Consider the following 27,943-nt stretch of genomic DNA (forward strand, 5'->3'; position numbering starts at 1 on the left):
TCTCATTCAGAACATGGCGCAAAAAGGAGCAGAGAACGTGCCCAATGTAACTCAGTAGCCCACCGCGAGGGTCGAACTCGCAGCCTTCAGATCGCACCGCCTAAGGAAGCTGAGGAAACTATCCGTATGGGGATAAGAGTCTGACGCTCTATCCGATTGAGCTAGGCGGGCCATGCACGTGCTCCCGCCTTGCCCGATATGGCCTTTGGCCGCCTTCTCGCGCTATCCCGGATCCGTACGCGTCTCAATCTTGGGTTTGTCCACGCCGCTGGGGGCGCGTCCTCCTGCCTGCCTTCTCCGTTCCATTCGACTTCCATACAACTGCTGTTATTTTAGCAGTGCTTCATCACGTTACGACTGTGCCATCATAGTCACCGTTCCAGGAGGTGAGCGACACCCGACTATAGATTCATTGGACAAAATGTGGTGAGTTACTCGTCCGCGAACCTTACACATTACACCTCCGCAATCGTCGTACCTTTTTCTCGCAGAATCATCTTTATTTCTGCTCCATATCCGCGGGCGAAACCCTGACAAGCTTGGAAATATACGTAAGTTCCTCCGGGGCGTCTACCCGCGTTGATTCGGTCATTCATGGTGAGTACAAAGTGTCCACCCCAACAATATCCGACGTAGCCTATCTTGGCATCTGACTGCGTCTCGCGCACAAGTGCTTGGAGTGTCCCCCGGTCCTCGTCTAACTTACTATGAGCTCTTGCTATGCCACAAGAGGAACAGAGCGAAGACGAAAACCGAGACCGGTTTGGAACTGGAGTGACAAAAATTCGTTACAAGGGCCGATCTACGAGTATCGGTGGACAATGATTACTTAGTACATTGGATTCCCTTAATCGTTATGCAATCTGTGAGTTGCAGCCTTTCTCTTCAAGTCCGCATGTTATGAGGCTAAACACTACCGAAGATTTCGCCGCGTACTTGTTGACGACGATGAGTCGCGATTCGTCGTACTTCCACCCCAAGATGCCGATCCCGTAAAGGATGATACGGCCCGACGTTCTGTCGCCAGTTGCGCTAATACGATCACTGTCAGGCTGGTATGCGTGATCTCTTCCAAGGCCGGAATACCCGGCGGGTGGGAGTACTCCGATACGCAGTCTGCGCAGTTCATCGTAGCCATGAACCGATGTCAGGGGAAGGACTATCCCACCTCCGGAGGGTCAAGGGCGTGTGATGAAACACGTCAATCTGTCCTTATATGACTGGGCTCGGTCGCTCCATCAGTGGATTCAGCCTGCTTCTTTATTGCCTGATCAGTATCCTCTGCGCGAGTAGCAAGGGGACGCACAATAAATTCTCTTCATGCTTGCCATATGCATGTGGAGAATCTTGGTATGAGACTACTGAAGCCTTGACGTACCAGTACCGAGGGGATACTGATAAAGGAGCGGGGAAGGTGAGCTTCGAAAATCTTGAGTGTCATCAACGCATGATTTTCAGGCAATAAGTACATGTACTCACTGCTCGCACCAAGATCATAATATTAGGCAGTTGGTAGGCAGTGTTGCAATTCACGGTGCGTGACATCGCCCGTGCTGCGTATGGCTTCGCGAACGATCATTTGATCAACTCAAAAGCGTTTTCATGGACCCACGACATGGCGAGCGCCTCCGGCCTGTACTTGTCGCTCACTCACCGGTGCGTAAATCAACTGGCTCGTCTCCTGATCAAATAGTGTGACTGTATTGTACACAGACTGATACTCGCCCGTGCCATGTGCCTCTGTCGGCATCGTCAGAGCGATTGCACTGTGTCTGTCATTAGATCATACTAAGCGAGCAGCACACGGGAACGTTGTATATATACACTGTGAGTTGCGACTTTCCCCCGTCGTCCGAGTTGAAATCCCACTAAGATGCTGTCGCTCACGCCAGGACTGCGCCTACTTCTCCGGTTCCTATCAAGTCTGATAATCCCAACGGTTTTCATCTACGGTGCTGCCCGTCTCGCTGAACATGGCATCATCTACGATGTCCCGACTTGGGTTCTCGCATTTGCTTGGATCGCGTATTTGCCATTGACGATGGCAGTGCGCTCAGTCATCACATGGGTGCAAGAAGAACGCGACATTCGCCGCCTCGGTGCAGTCCCCATTCCAGCGATCAAGGGCCGACTACCAGGGAACATGGATGTTGTGGCAAGACTGAAGACCAGGACGACGCGTACATGTGTAAATAAAGATTGCCCGGTCACATGTGGCATCATGGACTCACAGGTCTTCTTAGATGAACGGATTGAATCGCTGCAGCAAGAACATGGCATCATATTCAATACGAGGCTCATGGCACAGAACAGGGTGTGTGACCGTCCCACTCCACGTTGGAGATGACCGAGCTATTGACTCTGATGCGGACGTAGATCTTCACCGCTGACCCGAATCACATCAAGAGCATTCTGGCGACAGACTTCAATATTTGGGAGAAAGGCGCGTGCACCACATAGAGAGCAAGTCTTCACATCCGAGTCGCTGATACTGCTTTAACAGGACATAAGTTCAGAGCAGATATGGCCTCCGTGCTTGGATCTGGCGTCGTCGATGGTGTTTGGAAGTCAGTAGCTCTCATATACGCACTGGTCGTCGAGTAACTCACTGTCCCTTGTACGCAGGTTCCACCGCTCCATGACCCGACCATTCTTTGCCCGAGACCGCATCACCGATTTCGAGATCTTCGCTCGCCACGCAGACGAAGCGATTGCTGTGATACGTGCAAGGCAGGGCAACCCGATCGACTTCCAGGATGTCTTGCAACGCTTTACTCTCGACTCTTCTACGGAGTTTCTGCTGGGCAAATGCGTCAACTCTCTCCACGCCCTGCTACCCGCGTCGTATGGGAAAATAGAGATAGCTTCTCTCACAGCGGAGGCTTTTGGGCCGGCTTTGAACAGAGTGCAGGAACGCCTCTCGTTCGGAGGGAGATGGCGGCATGGCCGCTGTTTGAGATACTCGAGGACAAGACGACGTGAGCGTGAACCTCGACTATACATATAATAGACACTGAGTGGCCTTATAGGAAAGACATGCAGATCATCGGCGAGTTCCTTAGCCCATTATTCAGGCTGCGCTGGACAGAAAGAAGCGCAACAAAATGACCGACGGAGACATAGAAGGAAAGACTAACACCACCCATCACGTTCTCTTGGATCAGTTGCTAGACGTGTCGGATGGTAAGATGGTTGTCCAGAGTGTACATCTTGATGTGTCTCATGTCTGTCCTCCAGACCCTAAGCTCATCGCGGATGAGGTTCTGAACATCCTCATAGCAGGCCGTGACACTGTGCGTCGTCAATCTGACACTGTTCTTCATAAGCTGACCCTCAATGGCCCATAGACATCTACAACACTTACATTCCTCGTCTACCTCCTTTCAGTGCATCCTCACGTGCTAGTTCGCCTGCGGGAGGAGATTCTCTCTCGCGTCGGTCCCTCTCGCTATCCGGACTTCGAGGATATGCGTGAAATGAAATACACCCGTGCTGTTATTAACGGTGCGTGCGCCCCGCGTCCAAGCATTGCACATCTGACCCCGTGCATCACTCAGAGACGATGCGCCTCTTCCCTGCCGTCCCTGTGAACATCAGGTATGTGCCAGTGACGTCGAACGGTTGTTTTGTGCGCATGCTGAAGACAAAATTAAATAGGTCGAATGTACGAGCAACTACCCTACCTTCCAATGTGCCTGGAGGCAAACCGTACTATGTTCCTGCGAACAGCGAGTGCGTCTTTTACTCTCTCGATATTTACGATCTAAAGGCTGGTACTTACCCCAAAATGTAGGGTCGCCTACTTCGTGGTGGCGATGCAGAGGAGCAAGGACGTATGGGGTCCCGACGCTGATGAGGTACCCCTCATTGTCGCTATTTACAACGAACTGCCACACTGAGAGCCGCCTTTAGTTCGATCCTAGTCGGTTCCTGGATGAACGGCTCCAGAAGTATGTGCTGTCCAACCCATTCAACTTCGTCCCCTTCAATGCCGGTAAGCCTTCGACTTCGCACAATCTCTGTCTACATCCTCACGTGACTCGCGGCGGCATACCTTAGGACCGCGCATATGCCTAGGGCAGCAGGTGAGGCCCTTATTTTCTCAACCAGTCGCACGTTACTGACAAGCGGACGCATATCTCGTAGTTTGCATGACGTTCTTTTGGTCCGCTTCTTGCAAGTCTTCGACCGAATGGAGCTCGCACTCGACGCCCAGCCCGCTGAGGCAAAGCCCCCGGTCAAGTGGGCAAGCGGTAGTGGGAAGGCAATCGAGAAACTCATTCCGAAGAGCGCTCTGACACTATACGTAAAGGTGAGGTTTTCCGCGACTTGGCGTGAAAAGGTCTTTAGCCGCTTAGCCAATCGCTTTGTAGGGCGGCTTGTGGATGAGGTTTGAAGAAGCTACGGCCGAAGCATGAAGATCCCATATTCGGTTTGTATGTATAATCAATCAAGTATTTCCTGTCACTCCCACTGTATGTACACATCGGTCTCTGAGGTTATCCCCCTCAGGACGGTGATTTGCCTCGATTCTCGAGAAGATCGACGATGTCTTCGGGGCGGTGAAGAAGCAAATCGTACATCCACTGTGCATTCTGTTGGCGGCGTTAAACCGGCGTTCGGGCGCACCTCAAGACTTCGTCACTACGATGAAGCACGACTCGCAGAATTCCGGCATCAGTCAAGCTCCAACGTGCATCGCGATGTGTTCTGCGCCACGATGCTATTGAACACTTGAAGCAGCCTGATCACGGCACTGCCAAGGGATGACAAACCCATTTACTACACAGTACTCCACACAGCTCCCGTCAAGAAAGAAGACGCGCCCAACGTCTATCTACGCATCTACCGCGACCGCAGAGCTCGCAAGCGGCATGCGATAGACATTCCGGCCGCAGGCCGCCAAAGACAAAGACCTGTATCGCCTGTTGCCACCTGCATAGCAACGATAGACGCATCGAACAGAACGTCGAACAGTCTTGTCTGCTCGGCAGGCGCCTCGTGCCAGTGTCCGCTTGCTGCGCGAGAGTTATGGGCTGCGCGGGGATCCGTCTGCCGGTGCGCAGGGACCATCCGCGGATGCGGTGGTCTGTCCGGCAGCGAATACGAAATTCGGATGGTCGATTGCCAGACCCTGGAGGGACAATTCAGTCTCAGCGTGGCTGCGCATGAGCAATAGAGAAACGAACCAGTCTGGTCGCACTTGAACGGACATGACCCGACAGCTGCAGTAGAGGCTCCGACTCGCGCATGAATCGTAGGTCGTGTACCTCGAGCTGTCGCGCGAGTGATCAGTCGGTCGGCGAGATTGTGATTATGTCACTTACATCTCCTCGAATGGTGCCTACTAGTATTGCATGTTGGTGTATAACATTGAGATGAGTGATGGAGTTCGGCGAGCGCCGAAATCTGTGATTGAGGATTGTGTCGGATCCTTCTGCGACAAGCGCGAGTCGAAGCGGGTGACGAATCCACTCCGGGTCCCTGCGTACACCAGGTTCTGTAGTAACAGCCATCGAAGCGATACACATCGGCGTACAGCCTTTTGGATAGACAAGGAGAACACTGACATTATCTAAGGATACCGACAGCACGTCGCTGCCTGTAGGGAGGACTTGTAGGCTGTCCCAGTTTCTAGGTCAGGCACCAGCACGCATCCACCTCCGGCACCTTACGTTGTCACTGTGAGCTTGACTCGAATCAGGCGCATTGGATAAGCATACCCAACGCAAGTGTTCGATCTTGCAAGACAGCTGTTGCCACGTCGTGACAGACGACATCGGCAGACTCAGGATTGACCATCGTCTGGAGTCATGGTTCAGTCACCTCGCCGTGGAACTCAGAAACGACACCTACTCGACAGGTTGGATTTCACGGATAAATATCTTGCAAGGCCAACCAAACGACGCGGCACTTTACACCGATAGTCAGAGTATTCAGATCGGCATTCCTCATTTGGTACTCACACGCGTCGCGTGCCCCAAGAGCATATCGCGGAAACCTAATGAACGTGGGTCCTGGAGCTGACGCAGAAGGCAGTTGAGAACCAAAGACCTACCGATGAGCAATATTGAGCTCTGTCTTGCATTTGATAACGCGATCGGATTGTCGTCGCTAAGTGAGTACAGCCACCCTCTGCTATCGCCCAACATCACAAAGCAGCTTCCAAAGTCACCGGCAGTCTTGTCCTGTATAGATTCGGTTTAGACTCGGAATTACAATGTGAGCATGTCCTACCTCTGCGCAGACAGAAGTGATCTTCTCCCCCATGCTGACGGCGGATACGCTGCTCCGCCGCATGTGAGTGACAAACTCGAAGCAGAATACCACTGAAATGAACGACGATCCTTGGTAAGCTTTCATTTCTTTGCATAGCGTGAGACCTACTGCACAGCCCTCTGTCTATGGAAGTGCTCCCGCAGGAAGTCCGTAGCTTCTCGAGCGCAGAGAACGTAGGAGTTCCGCCTTCGACGCGTCTTCGCTTTCGGGAAGGTTCGTCCCCTGATTCTTCTACAGAGATTGAGTGCCTATAAAATCCGGAATGCTGAGACGGGTTGCAGCAACGTGTCCTATAGGTGGTTTCGGCTTCATAGCTAATGGGAAGTATCGCTTCTTGTCCTCATCCCAATAGAGTCCAGGCAGTTCTTTCGGCATCTCTTGGGGTGAGGTAAATCAGGGAACTAGGTAGAAGAAATTTCCAGAGACGTTTGCAGCTGAATTGCGCGGGTTTGCGTGAGCAGAGAATTACGTTCGAGAAAGTTGAGTCGCGCCACTCGGCGTTGATTCCATAATGGGAAACTACACCGCCATGCGGCTCTCAGATCTCAGATTTCAACTGGCACAAAGTTCCGCGGGTTGATGAGCCAATGTCGAGCGCTGTATGTTCAGCGCCAGGCCTGGTGCTACTCGGGTCCAGGTCCTGGGCGGATATTTCGTCCTGGCGCATCCCTGGCGCTCAGGTCGCGCGGAAACTCTGTGTGTCGGAGCGCGCAACGTGCTTTGCACCCTGAAATGAACGGCCAAAACGCCGTGTCATATGCACACTGGTAGATGGATTGCGATATGACAGGAACATGCACCGCAAACTCGAAGCTTGAAGGTTCCCGAGACAGAGTCGAGGCTCGCCAAATCTCTTACAATTTCGAACGGAACACCGCAGGCCTGCGCAGTTCCTGTGAGATCCCTCTAATAGAACTCTCGCCCTTGCCAAAAGGCTCTCAGACTCATTCTCATGAAACGAAAGATTGTACAGCCTGGTACAAGATAGACTACATACGTACGATACAACACAAGGGAGAGGACATCGAGGAGCTACGGCGAGGTCGGGTAAGCGGATTCCTGTTGCTATTCCTTCCCTGATATGTACCTGCTACTAGTCGACCATAGAAAACAACGGCACAATTGTCTTGTACAGTCAAGCCTTCCAGTGCCACTCCATCCGGACGTACGTCAGCGGCAGTAGTTGTACACAAATGAGCGAACGATACCCTCTGTAGACTGCAGCTCTCACGCTGCCTGTTCCTACGCAAAGCTGCGATTGAACTCTCCTCGACGTCAGTTCGGAGTTACGATACCCGCAAAGTTCACCATATCTCTCAATAGTTATGCATGAACTATCCGGACCTGCTCAACTTGGCTAGAGCGCTGATGGGCAGCGCGCGTTGGTGAAGCCTGGGTGATTTAGTTGCTCTCGGGATCATGCTTTGGCCTGACGAACATCATGGACCCGAGTTCCATCGTCCGGCATTCTGTGAGGCTGCGCCAGGGTGAGGTCTCTACGTAGCCATCGGCTGTAGAGCGTTGCCGTGAGATGAAGCTAGAAGCTTGTTAAGCTCGCGGAGGCGCGGGTGTTGTACGTGCAGCTGGCTTCCTCCGCTCCGACAGGTCTGCGGACCCAAAATGACAAGAGCAGCACGTTCGTGTACGTATATTTCTTGGCTTTGTGTCTTTGAGCTCGGTCGAGTGCTTCGTTGTCATGTACGGTCGCTGAGGCCCTCCGCATGTTATTGAACGAGCCCACGGCAACCTCACGATGGGTGCTGTCTTTTTCCTGACTACAGGAAGAGAAGTCAGGGTGCATGACCAGACGCACGAACTGTGCTGAGGAACGTACTGTACCTCGAGACATTGTATTCCCGCACTGACGCTTGGTCACGTCGATAGGCTGCACGAACAGCCTAGCTGCCGGGGAAGTTGCGTCAGAACGGGCGTCCGAGAACTGCAACGGTCCAACGGCGAGCGTCCCATTGCTCAATGCGTCAAAGTCTCGTAATTGACCGACCGTCGCCGCGACTAATCACCGATGGCAGCGCTGTAAATCTGATCGTAAGCAAGCCCGTAGGGAAATCATTGGTACGTACTCACCGGTTCCGGGTCTGCCTGATGATGATGCAACTAAGTGATTACGCGCGTCCGAGCGGGAGGCATGCTAACGTCTGATCAGGCGTGATCTCGAATGCGTTCCCGGTGACATCGACGTCGGTCGTCGAGACAGAGTGACGAGGAGGCGGGGGACCACCGGGACAACGCTCAGCCCCGACAACCTGCGTCAACAGTACCCGCGAGCGGAGGAGGCCTGGACCATGCAAGGCGATCCACTTTTCGGGGTTAGCACAGCAGGCGCTTTTAATTTGTAAAATAAACCCGACTGTCACGCATTGCAGACATGTCTCTCCCACGGAGTTCAACGCGCGTGTAGGACATCTTGGGATATCTTGGGACATCGGACGTGGCTAGAGGAGCTGATATGGTCGAGGATGTGGTCGGTGTTGGACCAGGACGGCAGCGTGACCGGTTATGCTAGTGACTGGCGTGTGACAATGCGCGTGACAATGTGACGGTCACGGGATTTATCGACGCGGGAGGAGGGCATGCCCAAGTCTCGACATCCCACCCGGCACCCCGGAGTCGCCCCTCAATCTGCGAAATTATCTTGGCCCTGATCTGCCACCCTTTTGGATACATGGACGCCATATGTACGCAACAGCTCGCTCGGTGAGACCCTCGTTCGCGCAACGCGATTCTCAGACCACGACTCCGCGTCACGCGAGACCGCCAACGCGCTCATCGCCGCCTTTGCCGCGTCGCAGGCCCCGCTGCTCGTCGAGGAAGTGCTCTGGCTGTACTTGGCGTACTTGAGGAACATCCCTGAGGGAGAACGTTCCTTCCCGTCGTTCCCAGAGCGCGCGACGGATGGCCCCGTCCAGGTAAGCACCTTACCGTACGCCTTACGTACGATGCTGGCAGAAAACGCCCGTGATGCGCGTGGCTTTCGTATTTAGGGAGGAAGTTCTCCGCGCCTTGGACACCCGCACAGGCGTGTTGCACTCCTACCACGCCGGCGTTCGCGTGGTCTGCACGCGCCATGCTTCTCTTGCCTGTATGATGAGTACACACAGCAGCCTGACGAGTTTTTCTTCTGTCCCAGGTCTCTCACTTCTCCGCACACCTCTCCAAGAATACCTCGTCGCGTCCATCTACCATAGCACTCGTGCTACCTAAACCCGACGCGTCCCCGTCTACCTCTCATACCAAATGCCAAGGAAGCGCCGCTCCTTACAGTCTATGTTCTCGCCGGCCAGCGCATTCCTGCCGGCTTCGCTCCCCGACTGTCCGTCGACACCCAGTAGTTCCCGGGCAAGCTCCCGGGCGCGCTCCAACTCGACTGCCACCACCGACACGTCCGACTGGGCATCGTCGTGTGTAGCATCTCCTCGCTTCCAGACCTTCCGCTGCTCGATCTGCCCGCCACTCCCCCGCGGGACTCGCCACCGCCCGATCTGCTGGACGACGACCCGTTCGCGAACCTGTCACCGGCGCCGTCCGTGCGACGCGGGCGTCCGCCATCACTAGTACTGACCGGGATCGACGCGCCACCGATCGCGGATGACACGCGTTCTCTACCTCCAAGGTCGCCACTCGCTGTCGACGCGACGGACGACGCGTCTTCGACGACCGGCTCACTCGTTTCTCTACCCGACGTGTTCTCTGCACCGCCCTCGACGCCGACGAAGTCGCGTCTGAGGTTCCGTATACCACGACCGAAGTCCTCGAATGGACTGCCCATACCAGGCCTGCGTTCGCGCAGAGGCCATCGTTACCGTCACTGAGCTCGCTGGCGCGTGCCCATGTGCCCATTCCCAAGGTGAGTCACATGTGGCGCAGAGCTACACTAAGCTGAGATGTTTATTAAACTAGGTACGCAAGGACGTGTGGGAGCGCAGTTGCCCGCAGAACCGTGGAATGCCAGCGAAGGCGAGCCTTCTTCCGCGTCACCTTCTCCGGAGGGCCGCAGGCGACAGAGACATCTGAGGCGGCCCACGGCGCTGTGCACGATCCGGGACTCGCGCATGATCATGGATGGTCAGCCGTGGTTCGTCAGAGATGGATCGCCTGTGCACGGGAGTGTCGTGCTAGTCCGAGAGGCGGCGCACGACTCAGAGACGTTGGTACCGCCTCTGTTGCGATCGCACGCTGCACCATTCCCACGTCACCTTGACTCCCCGCCGTCGTCGATACCGTCTCTTTGTCCTTCTTCTCCCACTTCTTCATCTCGTCCGCCGATCACTCCATCCAGCTTGACACCCCGCACACGGACGTGTTCCCGCCGGACACGCGGCACACGCGCTACTTCAACAGCGAGCTCGTCGCGTCGCTCGACTACGACTACAGCGACGCGCTCTCGCAGCTGTCGGGGCCGCCTTCGCCCGAGGCGAACATCCTCGACTACCTGTCGTCGGCATCCGCCGGGGCGGCCAACTATTTCAAGCCCGGTACTTCTGCGGACACAGTCCGGACGCTCAGCATCGAGGCCCACGCGCGGCCTGTGTCCGACGAGCCCGAGGTCCCCTTTCCCCAGTCTCGACCACATCCGAGTTCTCCATCGAGACGAGCACGAGCAGCAGTGGCCACTCGCGCTGTTCGTCGCGTTCCACTTCCACCGACTACGGGGAAGAACTGCCGCCGAGTGCTAGTCCCCGCCAGCGTCTGCGCGTGTCTGCGTTTGGCATACCGTGGCCGTCGTTTGGGAGGACGCCACCGCTCTCTTGCTACACTGAGTACAAGCTGTTTGACACGGATCCATCTGCCGCTGCAACTGCCGACGATATCACCGAGCGGGTGTCTGAACCGCACAGTGCGCGCTCATCGTACTACTATAACGACTCGGACACGGAGTACTCCGAACCTGTCGACGGCGAAGACAGTATGCATCGTGGAGCATCATGTGGAGGTTCTGGTGCTTCTGGTTACAACGGTCACTACAACGGGCGGTCCGGTGGGAGCGCCAGCGGAAGTGGCTACGGCGGCTCGGGCAGTGGCTTCGGCGGCCATGGTGGCGCAGGTGGTGGACGCCGAGGTAATGACGATGGCTATCGCCGTCCGCCAGGCGCTCTCGTCAGCTCGTCGGAATCCGAGACCTCTGAGGAAGAGGAGACCAGCTCGGACGAAGATGACTACCGCACCGCCCGGACAGCAACATCTCGCGGCTCGCGAGGCTCGCAGGACGATGACGTCCCACTCGCGCGGCAGATCCCGAACGCCCTCCAAGCGCAACGCACGATCCGACGACAAGTCCGTGATGAGATGAGCCAGAGGCGACGCGACAGGCAGCAAACGATCCGGCGCGAGCGCGACGAGACGATCCGCGGCGAACAGAGGACGCTCAGAGCGCAGTCGCCCAACGCCGCACACGAGGCACTCGCGCGGACTGCGTCAGCCAAGGCACGCGCAGCAGCAGCTGCAGCCGCTGAGCCGTCGAATGGCAGAACGCTATCGGGCACGACACGCGCGCACTCGCAGGCCGCGCAGGACTCTTCGCGCCCATAGGGCGCCCGCGCACAAAGACGCTCCCTGGGACCGTCAGCTCTTCGATTTCGATCGGCGACCTCACAAAGAAGCTGCTCGGCGTCCAGACGAGCGGCGTCTTGCCCTCGGTAGTCAACAAGTCGCGCCGGCCTTCAGTTGAGAGGGCCCTGCAGGCAAAGCACCGTCGCGGGATGCGAGCCTTACTCGTACGCCAGGCGCCGAGCGGTCTACGTCGCTGCAGAGGCAGCCCACTCGCAGCTCTAAGGTCGAGCAAGATGACGGCCGGGGAAGGCCTCTCCGCCCGATGCGCTCGTTCCATCGCCCGAACGTCATGCCTCCTGCAGATGCGGCTCGAGGACCCCCTCTTCCCATGACCATGGGGAGCCCAGTCCACAATGCATTCTTTAACAAGCCTCAGGAGCAATTGCCTCCCGTACCCTTCGTACCCTCTGTTCCATTATTGCCGGAAGAGCACCGTGCCTTGGAGCGTGCGAAGTCCTTCAAACAAGCCTCTCGCAGACCAAGTTTGGAGCACGACCGCCCGCGCATGCCCTCTCTTGAGCGGGAAAGCGCCTCGGCGGGACCTCGGGGCCGCAAAGCCTCGGTCAATGGCTCAGGTACTCCATCTCACGCCGTCCCGGCTCCCTTGCCCCCAATCCCCGCCGCCAAAGCCACCCCTCAGGCAAAGCCACAACAGCTATGGCAGCAGCGTATCTATGTCGGAACCATGCAGCAGTACGTCGTCGTCGAAATTGGACCTACGTCCAGTGCAGGGGAAGTCCTGCAGCTCGTCGACGCGCAGGGTGCCTTGGCGGGCGGTGCTGGTGAGGGTGGCTATATGTTGTGGGAGGTCGCTCAGGACTTCGGCATGGGTGCGTGTTCTGACTGGCTCTATGATCGTGCCTTACTCATGCTTTCGTCTAGAGCGTCCTATCCGCAGTTACGAGCAGCTGGCTGATATCTGCAACGCCTGGCACTCGGACAAGATGCTGCTCAACTTCTTGGTCATCAAGAGGACACTGTTGTCGTCGCCCCTGAGCCGTTCGGTGAGTCATGAACCGTGTGCAACTGCTGGATAATCCGCTGAACTGTCGTCCTAGAACTTGCCGCGCAGCTCTCCGATCCACAACGGATCCGTCCAGTACGAGTACAAGCGTGGCAAATGGCAGAAGCGATGGATGGAATTGCGAGAGCACAGCCTATGGTTGTCGAAGCGGGAGGGTGTAAGTACACTATCCCAGCGCACTTGGCCATTGCTTACTCTTTTGTAGGGGAAAGATTCCACATTCCTGTGCTCGCTGAACAACTTCGACGCCTTCTACATGATCCGGCCATACAAGGGTGCTAGCACGAAGGGTTACTCCTGGGCCGTGAAATCCACGGATAGTCTGACGTTCTTCGAGAACACCTCGGACTACGTGCACGTCTTCCACTCGAACACTGAGGCAGAAGGCAAGGCCTGGATAGAGAAGATCCTTCTCGCTCGTGTAAGTCTTATCCGATGTGTTACTCTTGTGAAACATACTCATCATGAATCTCTGTAGTCATACGTCCTCTACCAAGAGCGGAACGTCATCTCCACGTCTGCTGGATCGGCATTGGCTCGGACGACCACCCGTGCTGGTCAACGACCCGCGCAAACGCTCGTCAACGTCGGTGCGCCAAAGGCAGAAGGTCCAACCGTGGCTCCTCTCGGGTTTGAGCCCGGATCTCTGCTGGCCAAGCGGCTACCGGTGTGATGTACATATTTTTATTAGTTCCCTCGTCCTTGTATGTGGATCTAGACACAGTTGTAGAGTCACTCATTTCCCACCGTCTGGATATTTAGCGCACACTACTACGCTCCTTGTAACATCTTCTCTCTTTGTATCATCGTTCCTACTTGCACACAGAATTGTAGACGACGGAAATTGTCAAGTCGGGTTTGCAACGCGTTGCTGAGAATTGGCCGCTTCTTGGCCTTCAAACCTTCACGAATGAGGTGTTCAGTGGCACCCGTTAAACGACCTAGTCATGATTGAGCTCATGTACTTACAGCGTGCGCGTGAGGTGTAAACTACCTTCATTGATGTGCCAGATGTGGTGTCACATACACGCTTGAATCAGACTCATTTGACGCGGCAGTGATTGTGCAACCGCGGGTCTACTTGACGGGCACTGAAGTACTGAAGTACTGACGCGGACGTGCGAAGGCTTCCGTCACCATCTCTCGATTGGGAAGGAAGCTGATTGAGCTAATGAGTGCATCTACATAGCTTGCCCGCGTATTGCGGTTGTTAGTATGATATTCAGCCAACTAAGTAAAGAGTGTTCAATGATATGTATTCAACACAAGCGATGATGCAACAACGACAGAGCAATCGTGAAGGCGGCAACGCACAGGCCATAGAATAATCTAATCTGACTTCTTCAACTTCTTCCTCGCCGGGCCCTCTTCACCGTCGTTGTGCTTCGGTTTTGGCTTTGGCTTCGGTTTTGGCTTTGACTTAGGCTCTTCGTCAATGTCCATTGCGTCATCATCAGACTTCTTCTTTGGTTTCGGCTTAGGCCGCGGGGCAGCCTTCTTCGGCTTGTCCTCGTCCTCCGCATCGCTGTCGTCGGCCTTACTCTTCTTCGCAGGAGCTTTCTTCTTGGGGGCCTTGCCTTTGCCCTTGCCCTTGACGAAGTCACGATCACCACTTGCGTCTGACGCGGTCTTTGCACCCTCGTCGTCTGATGAAGACGCTGTTGGTGACCCTGAGTCCGAGTCTGATGCATGGAAGTCCTCGTCTAAAACCCAGATGTCAGCTATGTAGACAGAACAAGTGACTAAACACAGTTTACCATCTTCACTGTCCTCATCGTCGTTGATCCCCCGAGGCTTAGGTACCTCCTCACCGCTGCTCGCGACACTCTGCATCTCCTCGTCCTCATCATCCTCGCCCGCCATGATGAGCTCGCCCTCCATCATCTCATTCTTCACCTTCACCTTCTTCTCCTTGAGGTAAGCCTCCGTGCCCTCATGCTCCTCCTTGTTAATCGACGTGAATGTGTACTCCGGCCCGCTCTTCGTGACGATCTTCAGATCGAATGTCCGTGCGGCAGTAGCGCCCAGCCCGGCGCCGAGGCGGGAGAATACAACTTGGTGGATATCCGATAGCTCAATGAGCGTGGGCTGCTTGGACACGAAGAAAATGTATTTCTCGAGTAGGAAGAGATCCCCTTGCACGGCCTTCAGGTTGGCTTTGATGCCTGGATGACCAGCGTGGCTGGTAAAGCTACCCGCGCCGATAATCTTCTTGCCAGAAAGAGCACGGAAGACACCTGATACTACCTCGAAGGTCGGGTCTTCGTATTCTTCTTGAGACGATCATACTGAGCGATTTCGTCTCTGTGAATTGTCAGTTAATGGCGAGTAATAAACTTTACATTCCAACATACTCGGTCATGTTGAGCTCAGCGGTGATCTCCTCTTCCCTGCTGAACTGCATAACGAGATATTGATATCTCGTTTGGCCCTGACGTATCGGAGTGCTGAGACTAAGCTGAATAATACTGAAGTTAGTAAGGCATAATGCATCACCCATAACCTACTCACGATGAACAGTACGTGCTGGTCGTCCTTGGGCAGAAGGAACAACCTCGAGATGCTCGTGTACATAATCTTGTAGTCGTATGTCTTACCCCGTAGCCGCAGGAAGTCGGGGAACATATCGACATCGTATCGACCTCGAGGTGTGAGGACGAGCACTTCCTCGAAGCTGAGAATGAGATCGCCAGCCACCTGTCCGATCTCCGCCTTCTCCTTAATCGCGTCATGGAAAGCCTGCGCGGCGCTGATCTCCTCTTCCTCGTCGTCGGACTTTTGTGAACCAGCGTCGGAGCCGCGTTCACGGTTCACAGTTCCAGGCACGTAGAACCGGATCTCAGCCATCTCGTCTGGGGCGCCCTTCGACTTTTTACTGCCGGATGGCGGGGCAAACTCGAGGGACACTTCCGTGCGACCGGCAATATTGGAGTTGGCGACTTCTGAGAGTGGCAGCTCGAATGAGGTCTTGTTCGAGACGAGAAAAGCGAGGTCCTGGCCTTGGAAGTTACGCAAGGGGGTCAGATGAGACTAGGATATGCGGACGCCACATGCTTACCCTGGAAGTCCGTGACGCCCCAGTTCCATCCCTTGAACGAAACCTCCTTCGTTTCCAGAGTAACACTGAAGTGTTGTTTCAATAGTTGTGCGAGTTTCTCATGGTCCTGAATTGGGTCAGTCATTAGGATAGCAAAAAGACGAGTAGTCGCGTACCTCACGTCCAAACCCGTCGAACACTTCCCGCGACCTATCCTTCAACCCCACTCGCAGCTGGTAATTTCGTGCAACCCTTAGCCATTGAGCCCACTTGATATCTCCTGAGGACATGGCGACCATCTTCTCGCTCTCCTCCCCTTTCCAGGCCATCCCGCTGGCAGCGATACGGAACTCTGGTCACAAATCACACCGTTGAGTGCTCAACGTACAAGAGCGCGTCAAGGATCTGTAATACTCACTTCCGAGCTCGGGAGACAGTCCATGATAGATCCTGTCAAATTGCGTGGTCATTTTGCGCCTTCGGTGCGCGGATACCGAGGTAGGGCGAGAGGGGAGATGGAAGAGCGGAGGGAAGAGGGCACTGGCGCGTGTGGCCTATCGAATGGCCGAGTGAAGGACGCGTTGCGGAGTTTGAAAGCGCGCAGTGCACGCGTCGGCGCGCGAGGTGGTCGCGTATTCGTCTTTCTCTCCGTTCGCCCTTGTTTCGACTATTTTGACGTGTCGCTGTGTGCTCGCCGACATGGACTCACTGGAGGCACGCTCTCGGGATGTCCAGGAGAGGACCTTCTGCAAATGGTGCGTTGACTAGGTCTTGGAATCCTGACATTGTGCCGACTGATCGTCTGCTTGTAGGCTGAACACAAAGTTGGAATCCAACGGATATCCTCCGATGACCTCGCTGGTCAAGGACCTATCGGATGGTGTCCGGCTCATCCAGCTTATGGCAAGCACCTCTTCAGGGGTCCTCGGGTAGCGCGCTGATATACAGTGCAATATCGCAGGAGATCATGGGTAAGACGCACATTCTATGGCACGGATATCCAGTACAACGAGTATTTTGATACAGGCGATATATCTCTTGGAAGATATAACAGGAACCCACGGATGCGCGTGCAGAAAGCCGAGAATGTGAACAAAGCGTTGGAGTTCATCACCTCGCGAGGCGTCAAACTAACGAATATCGGGCCTGAAGGTATTGTGGAGCACTCAATACAACTGAGTCGAATTTGACAGAATAACAGATATCATTGACGGGAATCTCAAGCTCATCCTGGGCATGATATGGACTTTAATTTTGCGCTTCACCATCGCTGACATCAGGTATGTCTCGCTTGTGGCTGCCCTTTCGTAAATCCTAACATTCAGTAAGCGAGGAGGGCTTGTCTGCTAAGGAAGGCCTACTACTATGGTGTCAGCGGAAGACCGCACCCTACAAGGAAGTCGACGTGCAGGACTTCTCTCTGAGCTGGTCCGACGGCCTCGCATTGTTCGTGAGCCCATTCACCACTCGCCCATGCCTCAATACCAATCAGTGCATGGCAGATGTGCACTAATTCATTGCCACCGGCCGGACTTACTCGACTACGACAAACTGGACAAGGTCAGCCGTTGTCAGACGTGTTGGGTATTGCCTGACGGCATGCGTGCTTGTAGTCCGATCGGCACGGGAATACCCGGCTCGCGTTCCAAGTAGCAGCAGACCATCTCGGGATCCCAGTACGTTGCTCTTAGATCTTTCTTTTTGCATCGAGTCCCATAACTTCGAATGCAGCAACTGCTAGAGGTAGCCGACTTGTGCGATACCGCTCGCCCGGATGAGCGCAGTGTTATGACCTATGTAGCCAGCTTCTTCCACGCGTTCTCATCTATGGGTAAGTGGCGCTCTCGAGATGACTGCCTCGGTCACTGACAATACAGTACAGAGCAGGTTGAGACCGTGTCACGGCGAGTGGAGAAATTTGCAGAACTTATGTACTCTGTCTGGCTTAGCAAGAATGACTACGAACGACGTGCACGCGAGGTGCGTGGTGTCGATGACTTGTGTTCCGCGGTTAGCTAATGCATTCGAAACTTCACAGCTACTCTCTGCCATCTCCTCTATCCAAGCGCGCTGGGCCGCAGCCGAGTTCACGGGCACCTACACAGACGCCAAGGAACATTCCGCCAGCTTCACCACGTACAAGCAGACAAAGAAGCGAGCATGGGTCACGGAACGGCAAGACGTCACCACTCTCTTTGGGAACATCCAGACCAAGCTCCGCACGTACGGACTGCGGGAGTACACCCCTCCACCGGGGCTTGCGCTGTCGGTAGGTCCGGCATTGCTTTGCACTACGTGTTAGCTAGGGTCTTACTGCGCCGTAGGACTTGGACACCGCTTGGAATGAGCTATTGGGATCGGAAGCAAAGAGATCACGTGCGATTAATGCAGAGATCCGACAGTGGGTAGTGGGCGTGCGTGGTAGCGTGTTTGAGGCTGATGTAGATGATGCAGGATCAAGGAGGGTCTGCGCAAGGCGTTTGCTGATCTCGCCAACAACTTTGAGAAACGGCTCCGCGCGATCTCATCAGAGCTGGCCGGGATTGAGGGCGCACTAGAGGTTAGTACCTGCTCTTGCATGCGCCCTTGTCTCGCACTGACCATGTATCTGCAGGAACAACAGGAGCAAATGACACAACTCCGTACGAAGCTACCCTTGCTGACAGACGGACTTGCCGCTGTGGTGAGGGCGGAAGACGAATGCAGGGCTGCTAACGTGGACGAGAACGACTACACTGTATTCACGTGTCAGGATCTGGAGTTCGAGCTTGAGCTGCTAGAGCAGAGTATCTCGAAGAAGATCGCCTTCATAGACAACCAGGTGAGTTGGCCGATATGGCATCTGCCCGCTGTAGTGATCAATATCCGTGCAGATTGTATCGCGGAACATGACGAACTTGACACCAGCACAGCTGGAACAATTCGAGAGTACCTTCCGGTACTTCGACCGGGACGAAACGAACACTTTAAACCAAGCGGAGATGGCTGCCGCCCTTGCCAGTCTTGGCATCGTATATTCTGTGCGTACCTCTTGTGTCTTCCGGCGGACTTCGCTTATGTCGCGGCAGGACGAAGATATGGACATCATTTACGACCAGTTATTGCAAGACTACGGTGCGGTTACGTTTGAGGCCTTTATCAATCTCCTGGTACGTCATACTGCTCTGTGCTGGGCTTCTCGAAATTGTGATGTAACGATCTGCAGGTTGAGATCACGGAAGACCAGACATCGCCCGACCAGCTGCGTGACTCGTTCCGAGGCATCGCGAACGATAAGGTACGCGTATATGTTTGTCTTGCCATGAAAGGCGTCTAATAGCTTCGCAGCCGTTTGTGACAGAGCTGGACCTGCGCGTCGCACAGTTGCCAGCAAGCGCGATCGAGTACCTGCGGCAGGCCATGCCACCTGCGGCCAGTGGCGCTGAAGAGGCCGAGTACGACTACGAGGCTTGGCTGGACGATGTGTTTGCATGAGTCTCCGGCCTGCGACAGATATTCAGTGTTGTATCCATCATTATTCTGCTCTGCACAGCCCAAGTTCCGCATTCCTCTCCCGCAATTCGTTACTGTAGCATACATCGCGTAGACGGGAAGGTGTAGATTAGATCGTGGGTACCTACGTGTATCCGACGTAATGCAAGCTTCAGACTTCCGCGCTGCCCAGTTTGCGCGCCATCCGCTGCGCCCGCGTTCTGCCGCAGGCCCTGTACGGACCGCAGATGGATGGGTGGGTGTTGTGTCACTGCGGCCAGTCGAGGCTGTGGACGAGACGAGATTCAGTGAGCAGCCACCGGCGAATATGGGCAATCAGTGTGGCAATCGCCGGCGTCATCACCGTATCGCGATACTTATACGGACAAGCCAGCACCGCTGCACTCGACCTGCCATCTCCCTGCCTCGCCGCGTCCCATATCCTCCTTTCTTATTGACCCAACAACTTGACAATATGGTACGTGCTTCCCATCCTGCACGCGTCCACCACCGCTCATCGCAGCGATCGCATGCCGCCGTCGCCGCCACAGGCCTCCCAGTCCGGCGTCGCGGTGAACCCTGAGTGCTTGGAGACGTACCAGACCCTGAAGCTCGGGAAGAAGATCAAGTACATCATCTACACGCTCAACAAGGACCACACAGAGATCGTGGTCGAGAAGCAGTCCGAGAGCCCGGACTACGACGAGTTCATCGCGGACCTCCCTGAGGCCGAGCCTCGCTGGGCGGTGTACGACTTTGAGTTCGAGAAGGAGGGCGCAGGGAAGAGGAACAAGATTACATTCTTCTCCTGGTGCGTGCAGGTCAGCTTGGCCTGAACTCGAGTGGTCTAACACGGCTCGGATTCGTGCGCAGGTCCCCAGATGACTCCAAGATCAAGCAGAAGATGTTGTTCGCCTCATCCAAGGACGCCCTGAGACGTTCGCTTGTCGGCATCGCTGCTGAGATCCAGGGCACCGATTACAGCGAGGTCGCGTATGAGAGTGGTGCGTGCTCTTGCCCGTCGCGCCTGTGTCTTTACTCACCTCGCGTCGCGTCGCAACAGTGCTGGACAAGGTCTCCCGAGGAGCCTGAGCGACGATTCTGTCCGATTTCCACTTATACCTCCCTCTACTCTGTGCCGCCGTGCTCCATACTGGCCTGCCGTGTATAATCCCAAATCGGACGCCACACTACCTCACCGAAGAGCGGAAGAAATGTTGTAGAGTTGCAGATAATCGCCGGATCGCTGGTGTAGTAACAAATCGAAGTCCCTTTCACGATGCGCTCATACCCGGGGTCCGATGCCCATCTGCTGACGCGTATCTGTGGTCTATTCCGGCGCAGTAAGTATACAAACTGCACTGCAGGTATGGCCAGTTCGTCGAATACAGTCGCATTGCCCCCATGGCGAGGGCCAACGCCTAGCAAACTTACTGATCCTTGTTGAATAGAGTAGGACTACCAAATAGGCAGTGATGACTCAAAGCACGCTTGTTCTGTTACTACATCAGTTGGTCGAGTGGTCTATCATACAGTGCAGCAGGTTCGCAGTGTACAGTACGGGACATCATGCATCATGCGAAACCTTCAGTAGCAACTATCGTTCCGGTCCCGGCTGCCTATGTCGACGCAGAGACGCCTCCGCCCACAGTTGCAACCACGAGTACGACACCCACAACTTGTATAATGCGCAATAACGCACTCTCGCTATGCACCCGGTTCTGTTCCCGTGCCCTTGCTTCCGCCCTGGCCTCCGCGCCCGCCGCCCTCTCGTGCCCCGTACCCGTCGCGCGCCGGACGTGCGGGTTCGCGAATGGGTCGGGGCCCTGCGGTCGCTCGTAGTGCCGTCCTGGAGGCGGACGTGTGTATGAGCCCGGGCCGGGCGATGGTCGGTGTGAGTGTTCCCATGCGTAGGTTGCGCCCCGCCGTCGACGGGTGTCGTACGACCAGTGCGAGTAGGGCGAGTCTTGTCCGGAGGCGTATGTGCGCGACGGGCCACTACTGGACTGCGCCATCGAACGGTCATACGCTCTCCTGCGACCGATGAGTTCGCACGCCGATGAGCGTATGTTGGTGCGAAGGACGAACGGAAAGGAAATGTGGATGCGGAAGGGAGGGACATACCGCTTGCGATCATCCCCGAGCACGCCGTACGCCTCGCTCACGGCGTGGAACGTCTCCTCGCCCCCGGATCCTTGTTTACATCTGGATGATACTGCTTGCTCAACTACATGCAGTCCGTAGGACGTCTCAGCTTCACGCGCCCACCTCAGTCGACTGGTGCTCACCTTGTAATAGCTTGACTGCTCGAGCCTCAGTACGAATACGGCTAAGATAGGGTGGCGGAAAAGAACGCGCCTTGATCTGTGCCCTGGACGCAGTGCTCGGCACCTGGAGGATACCGTAGTGTCCTTCTGCACGTCGATTGCTGTAGTCCCGAACGCTCTCCTACACGGATATCGAAAACTTGATGGGCCTGGCGAGTAATCGTATAACGAGGCCAAGGATGTTTCCCGTGTTGGCACGAGACGGACCGCTAGACGAAGCAGCCGAGCAGCGCGCGGTATGCTGTAGGACCGACTTTGCGTGACGATATGTACTGATGTCATTGCATCGTAATCTTGCGTGACTCGTTCGGTGAAAAGGGGCTGTAGGTTGCAGACAGTACTTGCGCGCTGCGCTCTGTCGCGTCGGGCAAGAGGAGGTTACGATTATGAATTGGGTACGGGGGTGGCTGAGACCCTTGGCGCTCGTTAGCAGAAGCCGGTCCGGGTGTTGCCGGCGCACAAACGAGGACTACTAAATTATCAGGGCTTTCTGTCAACCCTCTTGTCTTGTTCCTGCGGTGAACTAGGTAGCTTGTGTCGCCGAAGCGTGGTTTTGTGGGAGTCATACAGTAAGTATGTAATTCGTAGGTCAAGTTTGCCACTACCCATACTTATTACGTAATCAGCTCTAGACGCTCCGCCCGTTCTACGTACGCGACGCCGGCACTGCCCGAGCCACTCCCGCTCATTCAATCATAATGACAGACTCGGACGTGCACACTGGCAAGTACTGGTATGTGTGGTTCAAGTTGCGAGTACATGGCTGAAAACCATATGAAAGAGGCTAAACAAAACATCACACATCGGAGTCCATCTTCTCGTCTACATGGACACAGCAGTGGTGATTGTAGTGACATCTATGTCGTAGACGTTCATTTGCACTGGCTCAGGTAATAGTACTGTAAAGTTCAAACTTTGGCACGTAGAATTTACCCTTGTTTGCTCGTTCATCGAGCCCACACTGGCATCGATGAAGCGGTTCAGAAACCCACAGTACTGTACGCTCGCTTGGCTCGCAACGGTGGCCCCGTACTACGGCGTAGCAGAGTACTCGATCAGCTCTGTCGGCCATGATACGAAGCATAGGTTCAGTCGCAAAGGTGCGCAATTGCTTCACTCATGCCCTTACAGGGCATCTGTTCATTATCGTTCACATTTGCGAGCATTTCAGCAAACCGCTCAGCTTGGCAAACGGTTTACCGAGACCCTTCAGTGTTGTATCAGTCATAAGAACCTAGATGATCTCTCTGGAGACTTTCGTCATAGCCTGGTGTGTATGGTCTCCCCTGAGGCTGAGTAGGTTTACGTCCTCATGTGTGTCTTTTACAGCTGCCACATCCCGCCACTCAACCTCAGTTGGGTGAACTTCGCGCCGCGATCCTGCAAGCGGACCATGAGTTCTCATCGGACGATCCACGTAGGATGCACGCCTATCAGGATATTGTTGACGTAATTCTTAGCAGCCCATCACTCGCGCGGGACACCGAAGTCCTTGACGATACGATTGCTGCCCTAGCCCTGCTTGTCGAACGCCTGCCAGTGCCGGACTCCGACCATCCCACCGCATCGGCCTTGTATTATCAATACGGTGGCGCGTTGATGGTGCGCTTGCGTGAACGCTCGAGTGATGCAAGGGCCAGACGAGATGCTCTCGACGGCGCTGTCACAGCGTACCACCGCTGTGTCGATCTCACACCCGAAACAGATTCCTCTCTCATCGATAGGCTGCGCAACTTAGCGGATGCTTTGGACGAACGTTCGTCCGTGATGGTAGTTCAAGGGATCTGGACGGTACAATTGCTGCGTATCGCAACTGCCTTATACTCAATCCCAAAGAGCCCTCAATAACAGCCGATCTATATGGCGCACTGGGTGACAGCCTCGAGGGCCGCTTTGACTACCAAGGCCGCAAGGACGACCTTGAAGACGCGATTGCGAGCTATCGCCATGCTATCAAAATTCTTCCGATAACGACACGACGAAACCCAAGCGGCTCATGCGCCTTGCGAACCTACTGCGTCGTCGCTCTGAAGTCCCAGGTTCTGATGAAGTCAACACCCTCGACGAAGCCATGGATCTACTTCGTGATGCTATCAATTCGTTGCCCTCCGGGAACGCTCAAATGCACGGCGTACTTGCCAGCCTTGCGAATCTGCTAGAAGCCCGCTTTGCCTTGTCCCACGAGGAGTCCGATATGAGGAACGCCTGTCTTTCGCTCATGAAGGCAGCTCAGGAACCAGCGACGCCACCCTTGACCAAGTTCGGGTACGCCTACCGTGCGGTAGAGCTACTGGAGTTGTACCCCTTCCTCGAGGGATGCTTCCCGTTGTTGCGCGCGTACGAGTGCATCATTGAAGCTTATCCTCAAGCCCGGATTGCGTCGCTCGGGAAAAACATCATCGAACGCCTGCGTGCGCTCTCCCTTCTTCCCTTCCCCGCAAAGGGAGCTGCGGCCGCGGCTATTGCGTCCGGTCAACTCGCTCTCGCAGTGGAGTGGCTCGAGGAAGGTCGGAACGTTGTCTGGGGACAAATCTTTCGATTGCGACACGTCGCGGGCGAGCTGAGTGAGCAGCATCCCGATATCGCAGACAGGCTCGCTGCGCTGTCGCGCCAGCTGGAGAGTGTTTCCATGGAGTACTCAGGCAGCATCTCATTCTTTGACACATCGGACCACTCTGGTCTGCCCCGTGTACGTATGCCGGAGCCAAACCAGGGGGTCCAGTCCAAGCTGGCGATGGAATACGAAGCTCTAGTCCAACAAATCCAGTCGCTCGATGGGTTTCAACGTTTCTTGAAACCTAGGCCTTTTGCGGAACTCGTGGCTGCAGCGACTGACGGCCCTATAGTTTTTGTAAACTTACACGAACGACGCTCTGTTTGTGATGCACTCATCTTACTCCCCGCTGGGAACATCGTGCATGTCCCACTCCCTCGATTCTCATATGCGGCGGCAGCGGGATATCAAACAGCTCTCCAAGCCTCATTAGAAAGCGGAGGGGTTCGCGGCGCTCACATCACCCATAATAACATCTCGATGGGAGACATCTTGGCTGCGTTGTGGAAACGTGTGGCACAGCCGGTATTGAGTGTATTACAAGGCGCGGTGAGTCATCTCCCTTCGTCCGCCTATGTTTGCGTCGAGATTGAATATATGTTCACAATATTGCAGCTACAACCCGTCCATGCTCAAGATCTCTTGCACATTACTTGGTGCCTCACGGGCCCGCTGTCGTTCCTCCCTCTGCATGCAGCAGGCATCTACAACGAGGGAGCTGCGCAAGTCACACTCATGGACTTCGCGGTATCGTCGTATACCCCATCGATCGAGGTTCTGCTGCGTTCCAAGGGCCGCTCCCCATCGACAGAACATAGGCAGCAGCGCGTCTTGGCCATAGCACAGCCATACGCATTGCCCAACGCACCGATCCCAAGCACACTACAAGAGGTTCGTCTCGTCAGAGCCCACTTTCCTGACGGCGTCACACTCGAGAACGAGAATGGGACCGTGGACGCTGTTCTCGCCGCAATGGTCCATCATAGCTGGGTGCACCTCGCCTGCCACGGCATGCAGGACTCTGTAGATCCGACGCAGAGCTCGTTCGCGCTTCACGACCATGTGTCGCTGAAACTCTCCCAGCTCATGTCGCTTTCTCTGGAGAACGCGGAGCTTGCGTTCCTCTCGGCATGCCAGACCGCGACAGGCAATGCGACCGTGCCAGATGAGGCCGTTCATCTCGCGGCTGGGATGCTTACCGCCGGGTTCAGGAGCGTGGTAGGAACAATGTAGTCGGTGGGTGACAATGACGCGCCGATCGTAGCTGACGCGTTTTACACTGCACTGCAACGGGACATTGAGGCTGGGGGAGATGTGAGGGTTGCGTATGCGTTGCATGGTGCCGTGAAGCAGTTGCGTACGAAAGTTGGTGCGAGGGAATTCGTCAAGTGGGTCCCATTTGTGCACTTTGGGCGGTAGTCGTTCTCCAGAGACTGCTATAGGAAGTTTGATTAGGAGTGCATTGATCACACGCTACAACGGGGCGCACGGTATGTCCTGAGAGAAGCCGATGAGTATGCGTCTTCACTGCAGTATGGCGAACATAAGCCTCACTGATTATATGATACATCCGTAATGTACAGTCTCTAGTCTGACACCGCAATCGATACGTTCACTCTATGTAGTCCACCGGGTCCTCCGCGGTCGTCTCCTCCTTGTCTACCGCCCTCTTTTCTTCCGTGATCTTCTCATCTGCGTCAACAACTTGCTCGACAGCCTCAGCAGCCTCCACCGCAGCCTTTCTCCGATCACGACCAGGCGCAACGACGTTCTTCATGAAGAACAGCAGAGAGAGCGTCTCCGCCGCTGTCATGCCCACGATGAACCACAGGCCAGCGGCGCGCCCGGAGAAGCTGTTCGGGCCACCGTGCGTCTGTTGGACGGTGGTCTGGATGGACGTGATGATGGCTGTGCCTGCGGCGCTCCCGAACTGCGACGACGCCGTCAGGATGGAGCCGACTGTCGCCGCGATGTGGGCGGAGTAACGGCGAAGAGCGCGATGCTTCGCACAGCGGCATGTCAGGCCAGTTTGTCACTGCGATTGCCTAGGGCAGCACTTACTTGGTCGTCCCGAAGACAATCGTCGTGCCCGCTGTGCCCAGGCAAAAGCCGGGGAAGGTGAAGGGCCAGTATTTCGCCGCCGAACCTCCGAAGGCGAGGAGGATAGTGCCGGAGAGCACCAGCAGCTGCCCACCGAGCATGACCCACTTCAGTCGGAATCGCTGTTGCAGGAAGCTCGTGAAGGCCATGAAAAGAATGGATACGAGGCCCACGGGTAGGCTGAGCGGCGGATCAGGTTGAGGCCACCCTGTGAATGATGAACACTTACAAGTGGACGGCGGTGTAGATGGTCGACCACCCGAGCGCATCTTGATAGAACCAGGAGTACAAGAGCTGCACAGACGCCCACCACATGCGTGGCTGCAGGCCCAGAATCACGATGATCGTGAAGTTCTCGTAGTTCCACATCTTCGGCGGTCTGATAGGCGTCTTTAGACAGACCCGGCTAAGTTGAGGATGATAGACGTACACTGCAGCACGTTCCTCCGGGATGTGTGCTTCCCAGACGAAGAACCCGACTCCCAGAAAAACTGAAATAACCAAAGGCGCGAGGGTCTCAGCCTTGGCCCACCCGACGGCCGCTCCGTCCGTGACTGCAAACACGAAGAGCACGAGCGCAGCTACCGGAGATGTCATTAGCCACTGTCGCTACGTTCGTGACTGGGTTGATGCTTACCTGTCAGTAGCGAAACACCAACAATGTCGACCTTCTTCAACGTCTCAAGGCGGGATCCCGTGTTGTTATCGTGGTTCCGCGAGAACGGGAGCAGGACAGTCACAAGGGCACCCATAAGGAAGCAAATCACGGTAATGAAGTAGAACACTGCCGGCCATGATGCAAAAGAGACTAGAGCTGCGCCGATGATCAGGCCAGATACTGGAAGGCCTCTGATCAGGATACTTGTGGCGTAAATCCCAGGCTTGTATGCTACATACCGTTGCCGAGGGCAGCCGATCCAGCAAAGGCAGCTACTGCTTTCGATTGGACGTGCGGCGTGGGGAACATCCGCACGATGATCTGCATAGCAGATGGGATGTTCAACGCGGCTCCTGTAGATGCATCAGTACAGTCAGTACATATATGATGAGTGACGTGGAGGAGGAAACTGACCGACCCCCATGAACGCTCGTAGGAGGAACAGTGGGACTTGCGCTCGGACGAACGCGCATCCAAGCGAAGTAAAGGAGATGATGAATGCTCCCGCGAGGAACACATACTCTGCAGCGATGATGAGCTACAGTCACCAACAGCAGTAATGAAGCTGGCACGCAATGATACGTACTCGGACTGTACAAGTCACTCAAGCGACCGCTCTACAGCTCCATCAGAACAGTGCACGCACAAAGCAGGTACACCACCACACTTACGGTGAGCAAAAATGCCGCGAACGTGAGCTGATATGCACTCGTCGTCCACACTGACACCGCGTTCGAGATGTCCAGGTCCACCGAGATAGGCGGAGTTGCTGCGAACAGCGCGGAGATATTGAACGAGTCGATGTACTGTGCCAAGCAGAAGATGACTAGCAGCGTGAGCTTGCGCGCGGACGAGAGCGAGCTGAGCTGTTTCCTGGCGGCCGGTGGCGACGCCGTCACGCTCGGAGTCTCCGAGGAAGGCATGT

The 27,943-nt window shown here is 55.4% G+C and overlaps 10 protein-coding genes and 1 non-coding gene across 11 annotated transcripts; 6 read left to right on the top strand and 5 right to left on the bottom strand.

The window, feature by feature from the left end:
• Nucleotides 1-56: 56 nt before the first annotated feature.
• On the bottom strand, nucleotides 57-171 carry B0H18DRAFT_t24. The gene has a single exon. It is a non-coding gene; the product is annotated as a tRNA-Lys (tRNA).
• A 1,702-nt stretch (nucleotides 172-1,873) lies between these two features.
• Nucleotides 1,874-4,418, top strand: B0H18DRAFT_1082085 (cytochrome P450; the record flags this gene model as incomplete). Its single annotated transcript, XM_048031481.1, has 16 exons — nucleotides 1,874-2,180; nucleotides 2,244-2,314; nucleotides 2,377-2,443; nucleotides 2,504-2,567; nucleotides 2,602-2,905; nucleotides 2,935-2,978; nucleotides 3,172-3,173; nucleotides 3,238-3,293; nucleotides 3,348-3,504; nucleotides 3,558-3,597; nucleotides 3,658-3,732; nucleotides 3,794-3,857; nucleotides 3,913-3,994; nucleotides 4,060-4,085; nucleotides 4,199-4,312; nucleotides 4,374-4,418. 16 exons carry the CDS (start codon nucleotides 1,874-1,876, stop codon nucleotides 4,416-4,418), a joined length of 1,518 nt encoding a protein of 505 aa, XP_047899926.1.
• A 700-nt stretch (nucleotides 4,419-5,118) lies between these two features.
• On the bottom strand, nucleotides 5,119-6,743 carry B0H18DRAFT_974429 (uncharacterized protein). The gene is made up of 11 exons (XM_048044000.1): nucleotides 6,552-6,743; nucleotides 6,388-6,510; nucleotides 6,238-6,239; nucleotides 6,048-6,188; nucleotides 5,967-6,001; nucleotides 5,862-5,913; nucleotides 5,724-5,787; nucleotides 5,571-5,614; nucleotides 5,445-5,500; nucleotides 5,328-5,409; nucleotides 5,119-5,276 (listed from the first exon to the last, which is right to left on the bottom strand). The coding sequence occupies exons 1-11, from the start codon at nucleotides 6,652-6,654 to the stop codon at nucleotides 5,154-5,156; spliced, it is 825 nt and encodes a 274-aa protein (XP_047899927.1). The 5' UTR covers nucleotides 6,655-6,743; the 3' UTR covers nucleotides 5,119-5,153.
• Nucleotides 6,744-9,769: 3,026 nt separating this feature from the next.
• On the top strand, nucleotides 9,770-11,089 carry B0H18DRAFT_326555 (uncharacterized protein). The gene is made up of 2 exons (XM_048037586.1): nucleotides 9,770-10,144; nucleotides 10,198-11,089. The coding sequence occupies exons 1-2, from the start codon at nucleotides 10,054-10,056 to the stop codon at nucleotides 10,971-10,973; spliced, it is 867 nt and encodes a 288-aa protein (XP_047899928.1). The 5' UTR covers nucleotides 9,770-10,053; the 3' UTR covers nucleotides 10,974-11,089.
• A 1,263-nt stretch (nucleotides 11,090-12,352) lies between these two features.
• B0H18DRAFT_867929 (uncharacterized protein) lies at nucleotides 12,353-13,544 on the top strand (the record flags this gene model as incomplete). Its single annotated transcript, XM_048039899.1, has 5 exons — nucleotides 12,353-12,677; nucleotides 12,730-12,851; nucleotides 12,906-13,028; nucleotides 13,077-13,292; nucleotides 13,350-13,544. The coding sequence occupies 5 exons, from the start codon at nucleotides 12,353-12,355 to the stop codon at nucleotides 13,542-13,544; spliced, it is 981 nt and encodes a 326-aa protein (XP_047899929.1).
• Nucleotides 13,545-13,985: 441 nt separating this feature from the next.
• On the bottom strand, nucleotides 13,986-16,475 carry B0H18DRAFT_974440 (structure-specific recognition protein-domain-containing protein). The gene is made up of 7 exons (XM_048044001.1): nucleotides 16,327-16,475; nucleotides 16,085-16,260; nucleotides 15,930-16,035; nucleotides 15,383-15,870; nucleotides 15,222-15,329; nucleotides 14,629-15,118; nucleotides 13,986-14,574 (listed from the first exon to the last, which is right to left on the bottom strand). The coding sequence occupies exons 1-7, from the start codon at nucleotides 16,376-16,378 to the stop codon at nucleotides 14,201-14,203; spliced, it is 1,794 nt and encodes a 597-aa protein (XP_047899930.1). The 5' UTR covers nucleotides 16,379-16,475; the 3' UTR covers nucleotides 13,986-14,200.
• A 79-nt stretch (nucleotides 16,476-16,554) lies between these two features.
• B0H18DRAFT_974446 (actinin-like protein) lies at nucleotides 16,555-19,691 on the top strand. Its single transcript, XM_048044002.1, has 18 exons — nucleotides 16,555-16,663; nucleotides 16,721-16,811; nucleotides 16,870-16,879; nucleotides 16,935-17,060; nucleotides 17,110-17,188; nucleotides 17,238-17,354; nucleotides 17,411-17,468; nucleotides 17,522-17,584; nucleotides 17,640-17,739; nucleotides 17,791-17,888; nucleotides 17,947-18,177; nucleotides 18,233-18,309; nucleotides 18,363-18,468; nucleotides 18,523-18,729; nucleotides 18,782-18,928; nucleotides 18,977-19,057; nucleotides 19,114-19,185; nucleotides 19,236-19,691. Exons 1-18 carry the CDS (start codon nucleotides 16,608-16,610, stop codon nucleotides 19,380-19,382), a joined length of 1,866 nt encoding a protein of 621 aa, XP_047899931.1. The 5' UTR covers nucleotides 16,555-16,607; the 3' UTR covers nucleotides 19,383-19,691.
• On the top strand, nucleotides 19,692-20,904 carry B0H18DRAFT_974452 (uncharacterized protein). The gene is made up of 3 exons (XM_048044003.1): nucleotides 19,692-20,190; nucleotides 20,223-20,383; nucleotides 20,443-20,904. The coding sequence occupies exons 1-3, from the start codon at nucleotides 19,910-19,912 to the stop codon at nucleotides 20,469-20,471; spliced, it is 471 nt and encodes a 156-aa protein (XP_047899932.1). The 5' UTR covers nucleotides 19,692-19,909; the 3' UTR covers nucleotides 20,472-20,904.
• Nucleotides 20,801-21,829, bottom strand: B0H18DRAFT_326637 (uncharacterized protein; the record flags this gene model as incomplete). The annotated part of the gene is made up of 2 exons (XM_048037588.1): nucleotides 20,801-21,413; nucleotides 21,504-21,829. Coding segments are annotated over 2 exons (741 nt in total), but the record flags the coding sequence as incomplete, so codon positions are not given.
• Nucleotides 21,830-22,576: 747 nt separating this feature from the next.
• B0H18DRAFT_1101059 (CHAT domain-containing protein) lies at nucleotides 22,577-25,493 on the top strand (the record flags this gene model as incomplete). Its single annotated transcript, XM_048032510.1, has 8 exons — nucleotides 22,577-22,596; nucleotides 22,662-22,806; nucleotides 22,878-22,976; nucleotides 23,036-23,308; nucleotides 23,431-23,745; nucleotides 23,931-24,395; nucleotides 24,783-24,809; nucleotides 24,876-25,493. Exons 2-8 carry the CDS (start codon nucleotides 22,777-22,779, stop codon nucleotides 25,491-25,493), a joined length of 1,827 nt encoding a protein of 608 aa, XP_047899934.1. The 5' UTR covers nucleotides 22,577-22,596; nucleotides 22,662-22,776.
• A 379-nt stretch (nucleotides 25,494-25,872) lies between these two features.
• B0H18DRAFT_1082089 (MFS general substrate transporter) lies at nucleotides 25,873-27,941 on the bottom strand (the record flags this gene model as incomplete). Its single annotated transcript, XM_048031482.1, has 9 exons — nucleotides 25,873-26,262; nucleotides 26,339-26,540; nucleotides 26,590-26,739; nucleotides 26,791-26,941; nucleotides 26,998-27,198; nucleotides 27,258-27,371; nucleotides 27,433-27,540; nucleotides 27,605-27,635; nucleotides 27,690-27,941. 9 exons carry the CDS (start codon nucleotides 27,939-27,941, stop codon nucleotides 25,873-25,875), a joined length of 1,599 nt encoding a protein of 532 aa, XP_047899935.1.
• Nucleotides 27,942-27,943: the final 2 nt, after the last annotated feature.

Source organism: Fomitopsis serialis, assembly GCF_022376445.1.
Source record: "Fomitopsis serialis strain Sig1Antser10 chromosome Unknown B0H18scaffold_3, whole genome shotgun sequence".
In the NCBI taxonomy this organism is placed as follows: domain Eukaryota; kingdom Fungi; phylum Basidiomycota; class Agaricomycetes; order Polyporales; family Fomitopsidaceae; genus Fomitopsis; species Fomitopsis serialis.